The following is a 21,975-nucleotide window of genomic DNA, read 5'->3' as shown; positions in this document are numbered from 1 at the left end:
TCAGGTTCACCAGGGCCCTTCGAGACACCCACACCAGAGCACCTCAAGGATCTCACCTCAGACCCCTGGGCCCTCACCCCCAGAGTCTGTGCCCCATGAGAAGCTAAACCCTTCCAGCCCCTGCTGTTCCCACCTCCACAGTTTCTTCTATCCTTTTCCCTGACCAAGGACAGCTGGTCATTCCTGATAGGAAATCCCCATGTGACGAGCCTTGCTGTGGCTTCATCTTAATTTGTCCCTGTCTGATGGTCACTGGACGGCAGTTCCTCAGCAGGTCCCCCCAAGCTGTGTCCACTCTAGGCCTGAGAGGCTGAGGCTTGGTGTCAGGGCACAGCTAGAACTGGACTGCCCTGCCACTACCCTCACCCTGCTACCGCTGACCGAGTGACTGCTTCTTCCGCTGGGATTGCAGGGCTGTGGTTTGTCAAATGGATGAGGGCCCATGGGATGGAGGATGAGGGCCCATGGGAGGAAGGACTGTGACAGTGCATCTCGGTCTTTGTTTGGCTTTATTGAGGATGCCCTGGAGCCCGAACAGGGATGCCGAGGGGTGTCATTCTGGGCTGTGCAGCCGCTGGTGCTGGATGAGCTTGGTGCTCTGGTCGAAGCTGCAGCCACAGTCCTGGCAGGCAAATGGCTTCTGGCGCCGGTGGCTGCGCAAGTGCTGCGTGAGTGTGACCGCAGGCGAAGGGCCGCTCGCCTGTGTGGATGCTCAGGTGCTCTGTAAGCCGCAGGTGCTGCGCGAAGGCCTGGCCACACTCTCCGCAGTGGTAGGGCTTCTTGCCGGTGTGCACGCGGAGGTGCTGCGGGAGCGTGGCCTGATGGCGGAAGGCCTTGCCGCACTGGCGCAAGTGTAGGGCCGCTCGCCCGTGTGGATGTGCCAGTGCTGCGCCAGGTTGTGCGGTGGCCGAAGCGCCGCTCGCCGCTGTGCCCGCCCTGGTAGTGCTGCAGCAGCAGCGGGCAATGGCCGAAGCGCTCGCCGCGCGTGAAGGACTTGAGCCCCTGTGCGCTGCCTGGTGCCCCAGCAGCGCTGCGCGGCCGGGCAAAGCTCTCGTGGCACTCGCTGCAGGGGAAGGGGCTGTGTGGCTCGGGTCCACTGCAGGGCCGCATGGGGGACACGGGCTGGCGACGTCAGGGCCGAGGGGTTTGCCGTGGATGCGCTGGTGCTGCAACAGGTAGGAAGGACTGTTGCCGGAGGAAGGACTGCTCTCCTGTGTGCGTGCGCCGGTGTCCCTCCAGGCGTGCGCTGCGCATGAAGCCCTGGCCACAGTCTGCGCACACGAAAGGCTGCCCCTCACTGCGTCAGCTGGTGGCGCAGCAGGTGGAAGCTGTGGCCGCGTTCACCGCACACGAAGGGCCGCTCGCCCATGTGGATCTCCTGGTGGCGCAACAGGTTGCACTGGCGGAACACCTTGTCACACACGTCTCAGCGACCACCCTGCACTGCACTGAGACGGCCTAGGCCTGGGCCTCTTGGGGCCCGCCAGAGGACAGTGGCCAGCAGCGGTGGTGGTGGTGGGGAGGGCACCAAGACCTGAACGGGGTGGGGGGGGGAGGTCTTTGCTCTCGCGTTTCTGCACATCTCCCAGATCACACGCAAGTTGCAGTGCGTGTGAGAGGGCACCTTTGCCCGGGGGTGACGGCATCCGACCCCTGAGGCTGGCCACTCCAAAGTCCCCTGGGATGTGGAGGAGCGGACCCACAGTGAGTGGGCCTTCAGGAACTATGTCTACAGAGGTGCAAACCCTGCGAGACAAAGGGACCCATCATGAACTCTGGCACTGCAGAGCGCCTGCCGCACTTGGGGCTCAAAGTTCTCTTGAAACCCATCTTACTCTGGCAGGGCTGGCCAGTGTGAGGGCAGGGCCCCTCATGAGGATTGGGGCGCGGGCTATGTGGAAATCTTGGGCTGAGCTTTCTGAATCTGGGCCCTGGTGCACACAATTCCTCTTCCCGGAAGTGCCAAGGTGGGCCCTGCAGCTGTGGAGCTGGGTGGTGGTGGTCTCTGCAAACACAGGTGGGGTAAGGGGGCAGCCAGGGGCCCCAAACGAACCAGATTAGAGATGTGTGCAGAGCACCTACCTGGGGGACAGGGAAGTGGGAGGGATGAGAACTGAGAGTTGAGCAGCACTGAGTTGGAAGGTGAGAGTGGTGGCACCTTGGTGGGTACACGGCATCTGATGCCCTGGCAATTCTGCACGAATGCAGGTTCTTTACAAGCACTCCAGCATTAGATCCTGGGTGAGGGAGGAAGGGCTCAGGGAGGAGGAAGCCACAGAATTTTACATGGCAGCAACCAAGAGTGGAGAGGGGCTGCCTGGGATGATGACAAGAAACCCACAAACTGTCTGATGATGCCTCCTTGAAGGTGCAGGCCTGTTTATGAGACTGGAGAGCATCACTGTCCTCTTTTGCTGGGAATCTGTGTCTGCCTTTGGGAGTGGACCCATGTGGACCACTGACTCTGTGAGTTGACCTCTGAGCTGTCTACACCCTGCCATGTTTTCACCATCCACACAACTCTGCACCCACAGGCCTGTGGTCTTCCTGCGTTTACGTCACCTTTCTTCATCATCAGCCTTCAGCTACCTGAGTCTGAAGAGGGCCCCAAATGCATGGGCTTGAGTTGATCAGGCTGGGATAATTTCTTTGGTAACTTTTTGTTTATTTGCTTTGATCAGTCAGATACATTTTCACATTCTTGGTTCCCAGGACAACCAAGTTATGTGTGTAAGTGTAAGCAGTCTGAAACCCACAGTGCATCTAGCCAGCACCCATGGGTCTACAGCTTCTGAGGAGAGGGGATAATTTCTTGATATTAAGTTCACGATATAAAGTTCCTTCTTACACATAAGATATGTACATGATTAGTCTGAGATACTTGTAATGCCAGGGAGCAAGAACTATATCAGACTAACGGTCATATTTAAGTAACTAATGATTCAAAAGATGGGCACTACGGAAGGCAGAAGAATCGATGCTTTTGGAGTGTTGGCAAGGCAGATTGAATATATTATAGACGACTGTTGCTAGAAGAATGAGCAAATCCGTCTTATATGAACGGCCACAATCATGTTCCTTAGTGGGGAGGATGGTAGAACTTCAGCTCACTTATTTTGGACCCTTCATCTGGATTCCAGGAAAGAATGTTAGGTTTGAGAGAACATGTCAGCGAGATCTGCCGCCACAATCACTGCAACAATGGACTACACATCAAAGATTATGAAGACAGGGAAGGGCTGGGTAAATAAGCAAATCACATATATAATATATGCTATATATAGAGAGAGAGACTGTAATAACTGACTCTTATAAAAAACGTCAGCACACGTGATTGGTCCCTAAATATAAACATGAATTCAACAAAAAAGAAAGAAACCCAGTCTGTTGCACCAAAGCCAATCACTTAATGTGGCAAGAGTGACCTCACACAGCCCAAAGGAGAGTTCACTTGTTAGCGAAGAGCTCCTGCAGACCAGCAAGGAAGAAAAACATAACCAACAGGGCACAGGATGTGACCTGAAAGAAAACAAGGCCAGCCTGAAGTTCCACAGAGGGCCTCAGCCCCTCCTAGTAAGAAAGAGGTGGCCACCTGCCGTTTCTGCCCTTGCAATCCGGGGAGTGTAAATGGAGGGGATGGGGTGTGGGGTGTGTGTGTGTGACGTGGTAACATCCAAAATGGCCAGTGCCCTCTGCACTTTCACTCAGTGACTCCATTGAAAGGTTTTTCTTTAACTGTTGGGGCCCCCCTTTCCCTCCACCCCCTGGGTGCTGAATGACCTCAGAGCATCATTGAGAAGTAACCCAAAGGTGCACCCCAGGAAGAGCCCAAGCAGCTAAACAGTGGTGCAGCCCCTCGGGGGCACTCTGTTGCTGTGCAGAGGGAAGGAGGGTGTTCATTGCTGTGTGATTAAGTGCACAGCCCTCACGTGGGACAGTGGATCTGAAGCATACATCAACATACATGTTCGTTCCTTGATGTGAAAAACAGGAATTTTCTGGAAGGGCACATAAACTGGAATGCTGGCTGTTGGGGAAGTAGGTGAATGGCTCAGACAGGAGGTGTGTTTTCCATGCGGTATGCCCGTGCCTTCTGAATCTGCTAACACGCAGAGTCACTAAGCATCCAAACGTTTGTCTCATGATGAAACCCTGAAAGGTGTAGATGGATGTTGGGGGGCAAAGGGAGCAATTGGGTGGCCAAATGGGGAGTCCGAAGTTGCCAAGAGGAAGCCACCTCAGTGGAAAGAGCAACCTGGAGGGGGAATTCGGTAGCAGTGAAGGGTGGGAGGTGGTGCTGATGGTCACACTGGGAGGAAGGTGATAAGCTGGGTTGTGAAGTTGGGGACCAGCAGCGAAGGATTTGCAGACCCCAGTGACAGGGGCTGGCCCAGCCTGCCTAGTCAATTAACTTGCTCTGTCCTTAGCTAATTCTGATTCCAGCCACGCCCCCCTCCACTAATCTGGTGTGCCCATGCTCACTTCCATCCCACTGCTCCCCCAATCAATAGCATGCAAGTCTAGAGCCTGAGGGCCATACAGGGGTTCCTGGGGTAGGGAGAGAGCATGGCCTTGGGGGACAGTCTTGGCTCTTGTGAGGGGGTGGGGGTGTTTGCCCTTAAAAAGTAGTGGAGGGACTGTGGGGTCAGTGGGTTTTGAGCACAGGAGATGCTGGAGTGGCCTGGGTGCTGCAGGGGACGTTCAGGTCAGGAAGGGACGTGTAAGGCTGGGGGTGCTCACTGGCCCTGCCCACACGTGCCCCATCATACCCATGGAGAAAACACCTGGAGCCTCTTCCTGCCACTAGGCCTCTGGGTGTTCTCTCCACAAGGCTCCCTTAGGCCTAGGCTCACTCCTGGGGGATGCCTGTTCTTGTGTTGTCCTGCAGCACTGACACCACCAGGTGAGCGCTTGCTCATCCCTGCAGTTTGAACTGGCCGCTGTGAGGGCCTGAAGCCACCTTCCACCCATGGGACTCCCAGGGCTGAAGGGCGTGGCTGGGCTTGGGACCTCACCTGGGCTTCCTCAGGTAAGAGGGCAGGCAGGGCCTTGGGGGTGGCATTGCGGGGCTGAGGCTCCAGGAACGTGGGGGCTGAGGGAGGAGACAGGGTCAGGGAGACCAAGGGTATCCTTGAGCCCCAGCCCTTCTGGTGTGGAGGCTATGGGGAGACAGATTACTGTGTGTGTGAATGTCTTCCCCAGGGAGAGGGCTGAGGGTTTCCCTGAGAGGGAATCCAAGCCTGGCATTGGGGAGTGGGGAGGGCACCCTAGGTGGAGCTGTGGTAGGACTGGGGTGGGGGATGGCCAAGGGAAGTGGGGTGAGGGGAGCAACACAGCATTCATTGCAAGAATACTGGGGAGTTGGCAGGGAAGAGGGTGAGTGCTCTCTGACACTGGCAGTATCCATACTCCTGTCTGAACCGTGGTCCTTCCTCAAGGATATCTGGGAGAGTCGGCCTCCTGTGAGCCTTCCTGGCTCAGGGACAATCCTGGCAGTCTGCCCCAGGCTGCAGGGGGAGAGCCATGACCAAGTGCTGTGCCTACGTGCTGTACCAGGGTGGCTGTTGGGTTGCCAGCACGTGGACACTGCTGGGGTGGTGGGGGCCTGGCCTCACTCTAGTCCAGCCTGCCAGGCCCTGACACCCAAGTCTGGTCTTGGGCCCTGCTCTTACCTGGGTCCTTTGTGACCTCGGACTCTTCTTTCACACTAAGTCCTAGTGGAGATTCTTGGGTGGCCCCCGGGGGTGTTGCCGGGCTGGGCTCTGGTGCCTGGGGCTGGAAGCTGGAGGGCCCAATCTTCTCAGCGAGCACCTCCTGGTCCTGCACCTGTACTGTGATCTGGGGAGGTGCTGGCATTAGTTGGTCCAGGCAGGGTGCTCATGGGTGCAGGCCCCTGTAGGCTACCCGGGACTAGACCTGGAAAAGGCCTGCAAAGAAGGCCCTCAGGGAACCCAGCTGCCCCAGAGCTGGAGCAGGAAGCTCAGGAAGCACCTGCAGGGCTTCCCCTGAGCCTCAGCTGTTGTACAGTTCCAAATGCCTCTCACCACAGCCCCGGGACTACAGGTCACCCAGCCCCACATCTCTGCTGGGGACCCTTGGAGGCATGGACCTGTCCAAGCATAGTGCCTCTACTGGACATGGTTCCTATGCCTGAGACCCCCATCCTGGGATGAAGACTCATCCCTGGGCCACCCCCCTCCCAGCACAGTCCTTCTACCAGGACTGCAGCCTCCTCTGGACTGCTGGGCCGCTGTCCCTGTACTCTGGCCTGGATCTCGGCGGGGGTGGTGGCGGGGGGGGGGGGGGGGGGAGGGGGGAGGAGAGGGAAGCAGGGCGCCCAGGAACTGCTCCAGCACCTGCTCCTTGGAGTGCACTGTAGGCCGCAGCCACTGCTGGCACAGCTCCCACAGCTGTACCAGGGCCTCATATAGCCTGGACACCTCTTGGTAGGGGAAACGCTGGAAGCACAGGCAGGCAGTCTCAGAGCCAGTATCCCCTGGAACAGCCCCCTCCAACTTCACTGTGCCTGGTTCTTCATCCTCCAGAGGCATGGGGTCTGGGGACCCGGGACTCCATTGAGGCAGACCTCATTAGGAGGACAGGGAGGGGGTGTCTGAGGCTGGCGGAGGAATGGCATGAGGACCCTGGGATAAGGACAGACAGCAGCATGTTTATTGAGTGCCTAACGTATACCAAACTGTGATTCTCAGATGTGAAAAACAGACCAGGACACTGAAGCCGAGAGGATGGTCCTGGGTCAGGCAGCCCTGGACACATGCGAACTATTCTCATCTTCTGCTGTGGCTATGAAAATCTCCTGCAGCTTTCTGCTCCAAGCACAGGCTGTTTCTCAGGCCTGAAAACATCTCCTCTCATTCCTAAATTCTGTCCTTGTTCTACATGTGCCACCTCATTCCTGGCCTGCAGCCCTCACACAGAATGACGGGTAACCCCTGCTGCCTGCCATTACTTTGATGTCCACTGGCCCAAACAGGCTCCCTCAGATCTGGCTTGGCTTCTGGTCTCACCATTCCCTCCCTCTTCCAGCCTAACTACACAGGGCAGCCCTCTTCCACCTGTGTGAGGACCCCCACAAGATGCCCCCACATCTCCAGGACCACCATGACTCCGGGGGCCAGGTCCATGCAGAAAGACAGAGAGAGAGAGAGAGAGAGAGAGAGAGAGAGAGAGAGAGAGAGAGAGAGAGAAGAAAATATTTCCAACCAAGGCATATATACACTGGTGGGGTGGAGGTCATGTAAACCCCCCTAATTACAGATAATCCATAGATAACCAAGTGGGCTGTACCCTTACTCCAAAGGTCCTGGAGTACATTGGAGGAGTAACCTAACACCAGTGCTGGGGGCAGGTAAGGAGGAGTTTCTGTCTTCAGAGCCTAGAGCAATAGCAGGTGTCTGCGCCTGTAGTTAAAGCTGCCGGCTACTTAGCAATCAGCCAAGTTCTTGTAAGAAGTAACTTTAAGGTAGCACTATTATGGGAGGACACATTGGGGGAAATATTATGAGAATGTGATTGGGACGCAGGTCACAAGGTGAAGGCCTCCCTTCAGCCCAGAAACCCAGCCTGCCAGGCTTCTTAATATGTGATATAAAGGATTCATCCGTAGACACTCTCTTCCCGTTCTCTGCTCCCCACAATGGGTCTTAGACCAGCAGGAAGACGAAGAGGAGCAAGTCTGCAATGTTGAGAAGGCACTGGACCCCCAACCCTATCACCCATTTGTTTTGTGACTCTGGAAGATCCCTGTTCATGAGGGCCTATTCTCCTGTACGGATGACCCTCTCACGCACTGACGCTCGTGCATCTGGGGGGGAAAGGCTTTGTGGAAGAATATTTATTAAAGAGGTGACTCTTCAGAGGGCGCCCCATCGGTGGAATCAATTCCGATGGCCACCTGACCACCTCGGTCAAATCTCCGCTCCTCGCGACCCCGGGCAACCTGAAAGAAACCCAGGGAGAAAGTTGGGTCACCTCCCCGCACACTTCCCAGCAGGCCTGGCGGGTAACTTTCTCTCTGCGTCCGGGCGGCGTCTAGACAACCGGAGTCTGGGTCCATAGAAACACGTGGTGATTGACAGCTGTCGCGCGACTCCATCCGGACCTTCGGCCCGCTCCTCCGGTCCCGCCGAGAGGCTGGAATCCCGGGGTCGAGCCTCCGCCCAGGCCCCTCCGGAGTCTTCCCGGCGGCGAGGCCTCGGCCAAGGCTTCGGCGGGCAGCCCGTGTCCCTGAGCGTGCGCACTCGCCGGGCGCCGCTCCTAGTGCGGACTACGTTTCCCTGAAGGCTCCACGCGTCAGCGCGGGCGCCCCTCCTCTACCCTCGCCCAGCCCCCAAGGTAGCGGTGGCCGCAACGATCAGGTCGCGTCCCGGGCCGCCTCTCCCCACTGCGGATCCGGGCGTCCGGCCCTCGCCTGGGGCGCCAGCTTCTGGAGGGCAAAGTCCAGCAGCACCGCCTTCCCGACCGCGCACGCCTCTCATCGCGGCTCCTGTATCTCTAAGGGTTTTCGGGGATTTAGCAGGGCGCTGCACCAATCAGTACCCTGGCCAGGGTGCTGTTAAGCCCGCCCGTCCCCTGGTCTCCATGGTAACGCGCCGGGTTACCTGGAGGGAGGGCCCGGGCAGTGTTTTGTGGGACGTGTAGTCCGTGCTGCCCTCAGGGTTGGCGTCTGAGGCTCCGGTATGTTTTCAGGAGGCGTCTTCAGGGCAGCGTAGGCTTGAGAGTGCTGGAGAGGGGAAGGAGAGGCGCAGAGACAGTGATGGCATAGAGACAGAGAAGTGAAGAGACCTAGTGCTAGGGAGACCAAGAGTTAGCTGGGGCTGACACTCCGGACTCCGAAGACAAGGAGAGACTATGACTATGAGCAGCGGCTGCCTGGGGGCAAGAAGAGACAAGAGAGCCAACGTTGGTGAGGGAGAGACTGAAAATAACACAGCTTCAGACATAGGGACAGCGATCTGGGTCGAAGAGAAAGATGGCGAAAGACAGTTTTAGGGGTTGGGGATGGGAAGGCAGATGTGTCAGAAGAGCGAGATCAAGGTAGATGAGAAAGGGATGCAGAAGAGAGGACACCCCAGTGGGAGAGAGGGAGGATGTCACCACAGACACAAGAGGTGCAGGGGGCTCACCAAGGTTCCAGGGGGGCAGGCAAGAAAGAGGGGCAAAATTAGAGAGATGGACAGTCAGAAGGGCACTCGTTAGGAAAACGAACCCAAAAATGTGAGCGTACGGTGGGGTGAGGGTGGTGGGGGAGTTAAGTGGGACCTCTTCCGCGGTCCTGCCCGTCAAGCTGCCTCAGGTCATCTAACTCTGCCAGCAAAGCAGCTCTTTTCAAAATATACCATTTTCGGCAAGAGCTCAGGTACTGCGAATTAGATGGTAATGTGTAAGAGGTTGCAAGTTGCAAATGCTTTATTTTGTAGAAAAGAGAAACCCCAAAGCTTATGTTGTTGACACCTGTAGGCTCAGCTTTGTGCCCCGCTTTGCATGTCTTAATGCCCTTTTATTATTTTTGGTTTCTTCTCTTCTTGCCGAGGCCACCTAAATAATTTTGTTGGTTCCCTCAGTGAGGTAAATAAAATCATCGACCTGTGCATGCAGTGTGCAAAACACTGCGGATCTGTATGAGTCAGGCCGTCAATTTTTCTGAATATTATACTTCACATTCTGTAGAGAATTAATTTGGTAAGACAAGACAAGGGAAGGAGGAGGCAGGGAGGATGACGGAAAGTAAACGGGAAAGAAGACTAGCCCAGGGCGGAAGCTGCCAAGGGCAGCCCCTCCAGGACCGCTGTGCGTTTCGGAAATGCCGTTGAACTACATTTCCCAAGAGCCTTCGCGAGTGTCGTCCGGGGCGGGTTCAAAGAGACCTGCAGCAGTCCCGGACGTCGCCTGGCAACCGAGTCCTGCCTCCCTCCGCCCCCGCCAAGATGGAGGCTGGGCTCGGTCGCCCCTCGGTAGTGGCACCTTGAGCGGGAGATGGAGAAGGGTCGCTGTTCCGCGGAAGCAGGCAGCCCATGTTGCCGCCCGGAGGTGAGGGCCAGCGGTCGTGCGGGGGTCCCAGTGCCGGAGACCGGAGGCTACGGCGCGGTCTCGTTCAGCTCTTGTCGGAGGGGATCGGGAGTACGTCCGCTGGACGCGTAGCCGGTGACGCGCGTACGTGGACCAATTGGAGCGTTGTGGGGCCCCGCGACTGGCTGGGAAATGTAGTCCTGCAGGGCTGCAGGTGAGCCTTTCCAGTCTGTCTGGCTGCAAGACTCTTCTTGCAGGATGTGCGGACTGTATAACCGTCTTTCCTGCGTGCTAGGGCTTCCCCGCCCACGACTCTGAGAACGGGATGTGCCGCTCCTTTCTGGCTCTGCTGTCCGCTCGCGGGCCTTTTCCGTCTCAGGACGCTTGCGCGCTTTCCGACAGTCCTGCCCATGCCTGAGAAATGTAGTCTTTTGGGGGCGAACCTCGTTTTCCCACTAGACATTGGGCGGCGAGACTTCCCAGGTGGCGGGTTTGGGGGCTACCTCTCGAGAGTGGGTAGATGAGTGAGAGAGAGAATGAGTGAATTAACCTTACTTGTGGGCGTGTAGGTGAAGGCGTGGGTGGGAGAGGGTATGCAGTTACTCTGAACACGGGTCTGGGGGGTCTGATTCCCGGCAGTTTACCCCACGGCCACCTGACTTTCTCTGCCTCCCACCCACGTGGTTGAGGGCCCTGCGGGCTGCTCTGTGCTGTGCTGGTCGGGCTTGCTCAAACCAGGTGAGTCCTGAGTCCCCGAAGGTTTCTGTCCCAGAGCTGTCACATGTGTTTGTGCCTTTCACAAGCACTCTTGTAAAGTTCTTTCTTGATCAGGTGCATAGTTCAAAGTACAAAAGAGACAGAAGGCTGCCTCCCACTGCCGTGCTTCTTTTGAGAATTATTCAGCAACTGGGTCCTTCAAAGGGCCAGCCTCTGCCACACAGTGGGCACAGTGGACACAGCTCCTGGCCTCAGGTAGCAAGATACACATGTGGGGGTGGGGCTGACCATGTCATATTTGAGCAGAGACTTGCAGGAGGTGAGGTAAAACGCCAGTGCAGATATTCCAGAAGAACTCAAGGTTGAGGAAAGACTTCTGAGATTGTGAGGACCTAGGCAGCAGAGGGGAGGACTTGGGTTTTACTGAATCAGCTCTGTCACTCGTGGCGTGGTGGGCTATGAGTTGGGCTGCTTATCCCCAAGGTGAGCAGTTCAAAACCACCAGCTGCTCCGTGGGAGAAAAGAAAAGATGAGGCTTTCTACTCCCTTAAAGACTTGAGTCTTGGAAACCCATAGAGATAGTTCTACCCTGGCCTGTAGGGGTAGTTCTCATCTGTGCTAGTTTTTAACAAATCGCCACCAGTTTAGTGGCATGAAACAATACAAACTGGAGGCCAGAAGGCCAAAGTGGTTCCTAGCCAAAGCAAACCGGTTGTTAATGGAGTTAGTGACCCTATATGTGGTTCCTGAGGCTATAAATCTTTGTGAAAGCTGAAAGCTCATCTTCGGCACAGTGGTTTGTGGGTTTGAAATGCGGACTTCCCTGTTAGCGCCACCGTGAAAATGCATTTATGGGTCTAAAATCAAAGTGTGAGGTGGGCTGGTCCCATCTAGAGGTTCTAGGAGAAAATCTAGTCTCTTGCCTTTTCCAGCTCCTGCAGGCCATCTTAAGTGACTCCTGGACCCCTTTCTCCATCTCCAAGGCCAGTGCTGGCCGGTTGGCTTTGTTCATGATCCATTTTTCTAATTCTCACTTTTCTGGTTCTGCCTCCCCGTTGCTTTTGAGGCACCAGGCCCACGTGGGTAGTCCATGACAATTCCCCCTTCCCCAGTGTCCTGATGAGCAGCTTTCGTTTCATCATCAACCTTAATCCCCGTTGCCTTTGAAGGTGACATAGTTGTGGGTTCTGTGGACATCTTTGCTGATCACAGATCTATTCCATCAACCACAGGGTTCTGCTGACCCCATTGTTTTATTCATGGCTCTCAGAAGTGGCCGTCTCTAGCCTTCAGCAGACATTCCACCAAGGATGAATGTGTACTGGAAGACAAAGATGCTTTGGAACAGCTTGACTTTGTGTAAATAAATCATCTTTTGGATTCAGAGAAGCCCCAGCGTTGGGGCACCAGGGTCTCATAGGGACATCTCAAGAACCCTAACATCACCACCTTTGCAAAGTTCTTTCACGGGACATTCACAAAGCAGCATTCACAGGCTCAGGGCATTCATTGGCCCCTTGGGTACCATTGGTTAGCCTGTCATACCGCCTGGTAACCCCAAGCCAGGAGCATATAGATGGGTGGCTTCTCTGCTTACCAGGATCTGGGAAATGGATCAGGGTTTTATGATGCTTGGCTTTTGTATGTGGCTGGGCGATGGCCCAGTAGTCATGTTACTGGGGCCACAGGATAAAGCACCCTAGCAGATTCTCCTTCTGATCTCAGCCCCAAATGAGCAATGTGCGTTCTGACCCCCGAGGGAGGCTGGGCAGTAAGCCTGCAGTGGCTGCAGTGGCAGAGGGGGCGGAGCAGGGCATGGCCCTGGGTGGAGGTTGGCAGTGTTGGGGGCAGCAATGCCTGTGTGTTCCCTCCTTACAGGCACAGGCAGGTGTGACCGGAGAGGGCCAGCAGCTGTGAGGACGGGCAGGAGGTAGGACGCCCACTGAGGTGCCTGGCTCAGGGAGGTGGGATGAAGACAGCCACCCCACAGACAGCCCCCTGCCAGCAGGTGCCAGGGAAGGCCCCCGAGGGCAGGATTGGGATCCGCCGCAGCACCAAGCGGGACCGGAAGTCCATCACTTTGCATGTGAAGCTGGAGGTGCTGCGGAGGTTTGAGGAAGGCGAGAAGCTGACACATATCGCCAGGGCACTGGGACTGGCCACGTCCACCGTGGCCTCCATCCGCGTCAATAAGGAGAAGATCCGTGCCAACTCCCAGGCTGTCACGCCGCTCAGCGCCACTCAGCTGACCCGCTGCCGGAGTCTGGTGATGGGCCACATGGAGCGCCTGCTGAGCCTGTGGATCGAGGAGCAGAAGCGACAGAACCTGCCCGTGAGCACGCAGCTCATCCAGGACAAGGCGCGCCGGCTCTTCGCAGAGCTGCAGCGCCAGCAGGGAGAGGGCGCCCAGGCCGAGACCTTTGGAGCCAGCAATGGCTGGTTTGCCGGCTTCAAGGCACGCCACAACGTGCTGCTGACGGACGAGCCGGCTGTGGCCGACGCCCAGGCGGCCGCCAGCTACCCCACAGTGCTGCGTGGCATCCTGCAGGAGGGCTGCTACTCGCCGCGGCAGGTCTTCAACGTCGACGAGATGGGCCTCTTCTGGAAGAGGCTGCCCGAGCGGACGCTGCTGGCACTGGAGGGGGCAGCTGGGCCAGGGCCCAAGGCACCCAAGGATCACCTGACCCTGCTCCTTGGCGGCAACGCGGCCGGCGACTTCAAGCTGAAGCCCTTGCTGGTGTACCCCTCGGAGAACCCGCGGGCCCTCAAGGGCTGCCCCAAGGCCAGTCTGCCGGTGGTCTGGCGCTCCAACCGCAATGACTGGCTGACGCCCAGCATCTTCCAGGAGTGGTTTACTGGCTGCTTCTGCCCAGCCGTGGAGAGCTACTGCACCCAGCATGGCCTCCCGCACCGTGCCCTGCTGCTCCTGGACAGCGCACCCTGCCACCCTGCCCACTTGGACGGCCTCTCAGCCCAGGTGCGAGTTGAGTTCCTGCCCAAGAACACCTCGTCCCTGATCCAGCCCATGAACCAGGGCGTCATCGCCACCTTCAAGGCCCATTACCTGCGGCGCACACTGAGCCAGCTGGTGCAGGAGACTGCTGGGGAGGACCGGCCCTCTGTGCGCGAGTTCTGGCGGAGCTACACCGTCATGACTGCGGTGGACAACATTGCCCAGGCCTGGGCAGAGCTCCGCCCGGCTGTGATGAATGGTGCTTGGCGGAAGCTGTGGCCCGAGTGTGTGCCCGTCGGTGCCCCTGAGCTCAACACGGTGCCCCAGCTCCGCCACAGCATCATGGCGCTGGCCAGCCACGTGGGTCTTGGGGACTTGGCTGAGGCTGATGTGGCCTGCCTGCTACAGGCCCATGGTGAACCCCTACCCCATAGCAACCCCCAGGAAGCACAGGGTGGGGAGGCTGACTGCGCTGAGCCACTATGGCAGGAAAGGAAAGGCTTGGGGTCCCAGAGCCTGGCACAGGAGCTCACCAGGGCCAGGGAACCCGGGAGAACTGAGGAGGGGGCCGTGGCCAGGCTGAGTCCTGATCACATGGCCCAGGCCCTGGCCCACTTTGCCACTGGTCTGCAGGTCCTGGTAGACAACGACCACAACCGGGAACGCAGCCTGCGGGTGTGTCGGGGCGTCCACAGCGCCCTCGCCCACTTGCGGGAGCTGCATAGAGACAGAAGACGGCAGGCTCTGGTGGTCTCCGCAGCCGGGGAGGTGCCTCAGGAAGGGTCTGTGGAAGACTGTTGGGTAGCCGAGGCCACGGGCCCAGGAGGACGCACCGGGGCTGCCGCGCCGGTTCTCTCTGTGGATTCCGCTTCAGGGGTTGACCTCAGATGATCTCTGCCACCTCTGCCTCCCCACCTGTGACTCTAACAGCTCATGGCGCATGGCCTTCCTGCAGCCATTCACAGTGTCGCTGACGGGGGTGGGGGGTGACGGACAGGAGAATGATTCTCCCTGTTTGGTGGGTGAGCTGGGAAGTCCGTGGGTGCCCACTGTGACAGACACACCGGATGAACCTCTCATGTTTACCCAACATCCCACTTTGCTCCATTGAGGAGGGCCTTTCCAGCTGATGTTCCAAGGTCCCTGCACTCAGCGTCTCCCTGCTCACTTCTCATGCTGTTTTCACCTAACTGTTTTGGTCTTTTGCCTGGCTAAGGGTTCTGGTGTCCTTGTGCCTGAGTCCTGTTGGCCCTTGCCCTTACCCCATTGTGGTCTTTGGCACCAGGTACTGCTTCTTGGTTTGGAGATGTGTTCTCCAGGGCTCCCTCTAGCCACTGCAGTTAGCCTTTTGTGACTCAGGCTTTCTCTGGGTCTGGTGCTCTCTCAGAAATTCTATCCATTTCTTGGGGCTCAGTGGCCACCTCAGAGTTGGTTCCCAGCCTAACTTTTCTGAGCTCTAGATAGCTACTCAGTTATCTCTTCAGACACCCTTTCATTCCCGCTTGGGCTCCTTCCTGCCACCCAAACCGTAACAGGAGACGTCCCTAGATGTCCCCCCAACCCTACCAAAGTAGTGTAGCTCTGTGTTCTAGCTCATGCTGAGCCACCGAGGATAGGTCAGAGGTATCAGGCCTCATGAGCACCTCTCCACACAGGCACCTGTGCATGCGTGTGAGCCAACAAATAAAGATGGGAGGATGGATTTCTGCCACCCCTGTCTTAGCCAGTGATTGTATTTGTCAGCGTGAGGGGTGGGGGCGGGGTGGGCTGGGTGGGGATGGAGGGGTAGGACAAGCCTTTCCAAAATTAACAAAAGTTTGTTACAGCGGCAGAGAGCATTTTGTAAAACAGGGAGTTGAGAAGTTTTTGATGAAAGTGCTCCAAAAAGGCAAAGAATTACCGAAGGCAGTTGGTGTTGGTTATTTCTGATCGGCTTACATTCACTGAGTTGCAGATGGCACGATGTTTTGTTGATTTTTTTGTAGGCATTGACGTGTTTTTGTTTGGTAAAGCGGGGGCTTCAGGTCACAAAATATGGCTGACCAAATTTCCTGGAGCATTCTAGAATACAGTTACCACTCGGTATGAGTAGAAAAGAAAGCCAGAGTGCCATTTAGTGCGGGGCATAGCTTAGCTACCAGAGTAGTTCTGCGCAAGTGGAGTCATCTCATGTACAGCCATTTCTAACCACAAACCTGAGATAAGCAGAGCCAGGTGGGCAAAGCCACAGTGCTGCCGTGCTCTCTGGTGAGTGCTGGGACTGCTGACCCATCAATCACGCCTTGGGAGATAGATGAGGCTGCCTGCACAGTAAAGATGTCAGCCTTGGAAACTCTCTAGCAGCCATTCTGAAGTTTTCGACCCTTTCACTTTCACAGGGGTCACCTGATTCATAACAGTAGCAAAATTACAGTTACTAAGTAGCAACAAGAATCATTTTATGGTTGGGGAAGGGGTCACCACACAAGTGGAACTGTATGGAAGGGTTGCGGCATTAGGAAGGTTAAGAACCACTGTTCTATCGGGTTTCTTTTTTTCAGTGATTTTATTGGGGGCTCTTACATCTCTTACCACAGCCCATATTTTGTGCCCAGCACATTTGTACTAGGTTGCCATCATCTTCAAAACATTTTCTCTGTACTGGAGCCCTTGGTATCAGCTCATTCATTGTCCACCCTCCTCCACCCTCCCTCTCATGAACCTTTGGTAATTTATCTATTTTTTTCTTTCTTTTTTAAATTCTTATTCTTTGTTTTTTTCATGTGGTGGATTGCATAGGTTGGTTCTCTAATGTTGAACAAACCATCCTTGTATACCTGGTATGACCCACTTGATCCTGGTGAGTTATGTTTTTTGTCTGTTTGGTTTTTTTAAATCATTTTATTAGGGGCTCATACAACTCATCACAATCCATACATCAGTTGTGTAAAGCACATTTGTACATTCATTGCCCTCATCATTCTAAAAACATTTGTTATCTACTTAAGCCTCTGACATCAGCACCTCATTTTTCCCCTGAAACCCCTCTCTCATGAACCCTTGATAATTTATAAATTATTATTTTGTCATATCTTGCCTGTCCAATGTCTCCCTTCGCCCACTTTTCTGTTGTCCGTCCCCCAGGGAGGTGGTCACATGTAGATCCTTGTAATCAGTTCCCCCTTTCCAACCCACCCTCCCTCTATCCTCTCAGTATCGCCACTCATACCACTGGTCCTGAAGGGATCATCCGCCCTGGATTCCCTATGCCTCTAGCTCCTGTCTGCACCAGTGTACATCCTCTGCTCTATCCAGACTTGTAAGGTAGAATTGGGATCATGATAGTAGGGGTGGGGGGGAAGTATTTAGGAACTAGAGGAAAGTTGTATTTTTTATCATTGCTTACATCGCACCCTGACTTGCTTGTCTCCTCGCCAAGATCCTTCTGTAAGGGGTTACCCAGCGGCTGACAAATGGGCTTTGGGTCTCCACTCCACACTCCCCCACTTCCCCCCCACCTCATTCACTACGCTAAGATTTTTTGTTCTGATGATGCCTGATACCCGATCCCTTTGACACCTCGTGATTGCACATGCTGGTGTGCTTCTTCCATGTGGGCTTTGTTGCTACTGAGCTAGATGGCCGCTTGTTTACCTTCAAGCCTTTAAGACCTCAGACGCTATATCTTTTGGCACCATCCGCTTTCTTCACATTTGCTTATTCAGCCGCTTTGTCTTCAGAGATTGTGTCGGGAAGGTGAGCATCATAGAATGCCAATTTAATAGAACAAAGTATTCTTGCATTGAGAGAGTACTTGAGTGGAGGCCCAATGTCCTTCTGCTACCTTAATACTAAACCTATAAATATATGCACATAGATCTATTTTCCCACCCTCATATATTTGCATATGTACATGTCTTTATCTAGACCTCTGTATTAGACAGGGTTCTCTAGAGAGACAAACCAGATTGCTAGTAATTATTTATAAATATATTTATAAAGATAGATATATAATTCAAGAAATAAACCGTTAAATAATACACAGATAGATAATACAAGAAATTAACAGTTAAATTTTAAAGCAGCAAGACACTAGCAGTCCTTCAAGTTTTGAGAGCTGCCAGGTACCAGTCCCCTTCTGTAGAGAGCTGGGCTATTTATACCTAGGCAGCAAACAGCAAGGCAGGTCCCCAACTGTCATCAACTGTCAGTCCCCAGCTCCAGAGATGAACATTCCAATCGTGTGGGCTTAAAGGGACCTCAACTTACAGCGACACATTCCACAGGGTAGGCATCCCACAGGTAGTGTACCCCTTTAAACTGAGGCACAGAACAACCAAGGTGAGGCTCACCAAGCCATTTATCCCTCTGCCCCTCAGTTAATCCTACTTGTGTTTATCGGCCAGGCTGGCACAATAAACTATAGCAATCCACCCCTTGCCAGCCTGGCACCTGTACACAATTCTTTACCAATACATACTTATATAATTTCCAGATATTAATGAAATCACACTTATACTTTTCATCAATCATCTATATAAATGAAAACACACTGAGCCAAATTATATCTGCTATAACATACTTGAACAAAGGAAATATACGTAATAATCACATACAAAGAAAATACATTGACAATTACAAGCCTCGCTTTTGCAATTGATCACGTGGTCGTAATTGATAGGTAGAACTACCTTCTACTGCTACCCATTCTGTATTACCTTTGCCCTCAGCAAGCACCTCAGCTGGCTGTGGTTTTTGGCCTGGTGGGGTGACCCAGACCTTCATTCCTGAGGGGTCTGGGTCATTATAAGTCCTGTTAGGATTGGGTTGCTGCAACTTACCATTTACTTTAATAGCAGGGCATGGTAACACTAAGAGTCGGCCTATGGGATCTCCTGGATTCCAGACATATTCTTCTTTACCTCCATTATGTAGTACCAGTCCAATTTCTCCTTGGTAATCGGGATCAATCACTCCACTTTAAGTACGGTGACACTCTTCCTGACCTGTTGATCCAAAGGCATGAGAAGTCCAAAGTGCCCAGGGGGCATTCTCAGCTGCCAGTTCAGTGGAATCTGTGCTGTGTTTCCAGGTGGGAGAGTTCCTTTCTTCGGGACCAGGACCTCCAGGCCTGAGGAACACAGGGTTGCTGGGACAGGAAGCAAAAATGCTGCAAGGGGATCACTAGGAGTAATAGTGAGTGGTGCCAATACAACCTCTATAAATGCCCTTTGCCTCCCAGCTCTTTCCTCTATTTCCCTTGACTTTCCTCCTGTCCCACTATCATGCTCAGTCTCCACCAGGGTTTCGGCAATTCCTCTTGGTTACATTACCCTTGATCATGCCCTACCAGGCCTCCCACACCCTCCTCACCTGTCAGGGGAAGCCAGCCCCTAACACATCATTACAGGTCCAGTAGGCACAATTGTACAGCGATAATAAGTAAAGATCATAGTAAAGTTATAGAGAGCATGAGAGATAGAAGTATTGAAATAAATGGAGTCAGACACAATTTATGGTAGCATGCTCACCTCAGCCCCGCTGATGGTCCACGTGGAGGGAGAGGGATTTAATGCTAGCCCAGGCCTTTTATATTCTCTGGGAACGTGCAAGCCCCCTAATTACAGGTGAGGATATACTACGTCACTGGAAGGGGCTGTCCTATGGGTAATACAGTAATGAGAGGGTGTGGTCTAGGGACACACACGCAATAGGAAGGGGAGGGATTGGGGATATACATGTGACATGATGGGCAGATACTAGGTTTAGGACGGCAGCTTGACTTTGACCTATTCTCTAGATCTCCATAGGAACCATTATCAGTAGGGTGTAAACCCCACCTACTGGAACCAAATAGATGACTGCAGGTGTCCATTGTCTTTAACAGCAGGGAGTGGGGCCTGCCATATAGTCTGGCAATTGATCACCCTCTGTGAGCATCTGACCTCCCCCCACACTCACCACCAATTTGGATCACTTGTTGTTCCCTTGTTCCTGGGTTTGTTAACACCACTACCTTCCCCCCCCCCCCCCCCCCCCCCCCCGCTCCCATGTCCCCCTGGAACTGAACTGTTGGTCCCGTTGTTTTTTCCTCCATTGTTCATCCAGCCTGTCTTATTTAGACAGACCTGCAGAGATAATAACATGCACAAAAACAAGACAGAGCAAAACTAAACAACAATATCCACCAAAACAACAAAAACAAAACATAAGAAACAAAAGCTTGCAGTTAGTTCAAGGATTGTTTGTTGGTCTTTAGGAGTGTTTTCCAGTCCAGTCTGTTGGGGCACTACGCCCTGGCACCAAAATCTACCTTTAGCATTCCCTGGGGACCCTGCCGCTCCATTCCCTTGCTGTTCTGTTGCACCCCCTTAAATGTTTTGCCTTGGTGTGGTGGGATCAGTTCAGGTACAATTCCCACACTGTGTCTCTGGTGTTGTCCCCTGTAGGGCTATGGGTCATTGAGAGGGGTCATGTCTCATAGTGGGGCCAGCCATGTGGTCCTCTCTGTGGACTGGCTGCTCACATTGGGAACATTGTCTTGAAGGCCTGGTGGGCCAGGCTGTGCTCCACTCTCTCCTCTTCCTTCCTCTGCTCCCGTGTGCTCCGATCAGATATGTCCCTCTCCTGGAGCTGCAGATTCAATGCCATCCTTTGAAATAAATTCTTCTGTGGGGAGGGGCAAGTGTCCACTTAGTAGTTGGGATTGGGGCTGGCCCCCCAGACCTCCCCACTGGTTCCCTACTCCACGCTGGCATGTTGCATTCACATCTTGGAACACTAGGGTAATTTATAAATTATTTTTCCTCTAGGGTTTATTATTTTCTTTTAAAAATCATTTTATGGGGTCTCATACAACTCATCACAATCCATCCATCCATTCATTGTGTCAAGCACATTTGTACATTTGTTGCCATCATTTAAAAAACATTCTAAACTGTGAAAAGAATTGTATGAGCCCCAATAATTTGTTAAAAAAAATAAATAAAGAACAAAAAAAAAAACTAAAAAAAAAAAAGCAGTGAAAAAAAAACATTCTATAGGGTTTCTATGAGTCAGAATTGACTGGGTGGTAGTGTGTTTGATTTATCTATATTTGTATCCAGGTCAAAGATGCCAGGCTGCATTTTGTGATAGAAGCTGTTTAAAAAATAAACAAAATGGAGTTGCCCAGGACCAGGACAGGTGTGCCCTAGACTCTAGGTAGAAGTTTAAGAGTGTTAGGCTGCGATCCTTCATTGGTGGGTCTGGTGGCAACAAGTCACAGTTGGTGGGGCTCAGCAAGAGGCGACCTAGAAAGTGCTCCGTGTGCAGGGGGTTCAGATAAGAAGAGAGCGGGGAAAGTGATGTTTTCTTTATGATCCAGGTGGCTGGGGAAACCCGTTGCACTCCACGCACTAGGTGTTCAGAAGAACGGGTTTGCTTGGGGGCTTGAGCAGGGTTGGTGAGACTAGCTTCAGGAGTTGTCAGCCCAGACAGGCCATGGTTCATGTGAAGGCTATTCAGTCGGGCGGAGGATGGCACAGCTGGTAAAACTTTCTGGGGAGGTAGCGAGCGCCCCAGTCTAAGGAATGTTGCTCTTGATGGTGACCCAGGTAAACAGCCGGTTCAGGGTGCCGCGTGTTGCAGGGGCTAGTCGGCAGCAGGCAGAGGAGGGAGGTGTGGCTCACAGCAGGTGTGCCGGTTGCTGGAGGGGGAAGAGCGCTACCTGGAGATAAGCTCCTGAGAATTACCCTTCCTGGAAGGCCTCGTCGTCCGCTGCCACCCCTGGTTTCTCGGAGGACCGTGTGGACTACCTTTCCCAGAGGGCCCCTCGGAAAGTGTACTCTGGTACCGAGCCCCGGGGTCATCGCCATGGAGACGTTCCACGTGTGCCAGGCCGAGGTGGCGAAGGTGGGAGGAGGATTAAACGCCTGAAGTGGTCCGCGGGGTGTCGGCAACTCTCCTTCCTGGGGCCCCAGGGGTGGTCGGTGGTCGCCCAGGGACAGGTCACGCGACTCTCGGGGTGGTGAGTCCGGGCGCGGAAAGGCCAGCGGTATCGCGAAGGCCGGGGTCGGTGTGTGTCGGTGGGGAAGGACTATCGCTCGACTGCCTACGGCGGCCCTCTGACCCAGGCGGCGCGGGGGCTACTGGGATATGGAGTCCGGCGGAGGCCGACCCTGTCCCGGAGTGGCTCCTGGAGCCAGGAGGGCCGTCTCATTTTATCCGGGTCTCAGAGCGGGGGACATCGCAGTTAAGATTCCGGCACTTCCTTCGTTCCTACAGCGGTTACTCCTGGTGTCCCGCTCATTCCCCAT

The 21,975-nt window shown here is 54.3% G+C and overlaps 2 protein-coding genes across 2 annotated transcripts in view; one reads left to right on the top strand and one right to left on the bottom strand.

Moving 5' to 3' along the window:
* Positions 1-553: 553 nt before the first annotated feature.
* MZF1 (myeloid zinc finger 1) lies at positions 554-6,551 on the bottom strand. The gene is given in 12 exon segments (XM_075537779.1): positions 554-677; positions 679-862; positions 995-1,037; positions 1,039-1,107; positions 1,110-1,197; positions 1,199-1,300; positions 1,302-1,534; positions 1,581-1,746; positions 3,452-3,519; positions 5,016-5,092; positions 5,673-5,838; positions 6,357-6,551. Coding segments are annotated over 12 exon segments (1,515 nt in total).
* A 3,382-nt stretch (positions 6,552-9,933) lies between these two features.
* The window catches only part of LOC142431488 (uncharacterized), an 81,274-nt gene continuing 69,232 nt past the window's right edge, over positions 9,934-21,975 (top strand). The window contains exon 1 of the mRNA XM_075536460.1: positions 9,934-10,243. The gene's annotated coding sequence lies outside the window, so the exon portion shown is untranslated. The remainder of the gene's footprint in view (positions 10,244-21,975) is intronic.

This window comes from Tenrec ecaudatus, chromosome 18 (genome assembly GCF_050624435.1).
Source record: "Tenrec ecaudatus isolate mTenEca1 chromosome 18, mTenEca1.hap1, whole genome shotgun sequence".
Classification (NCBI taxonomy): domain Eukaryota; kingdom Metazoa; phylum Chordata; class Mammalia; order Afrosoricida; family Tenrecidae; genus Tenrec; species Tenrec ecaudatus.
The sequence above is the reverse complement of the archived record's forward strand: the minus strand, read 5'-3'. Positions and strand labels throughout refer to the sequence as shown.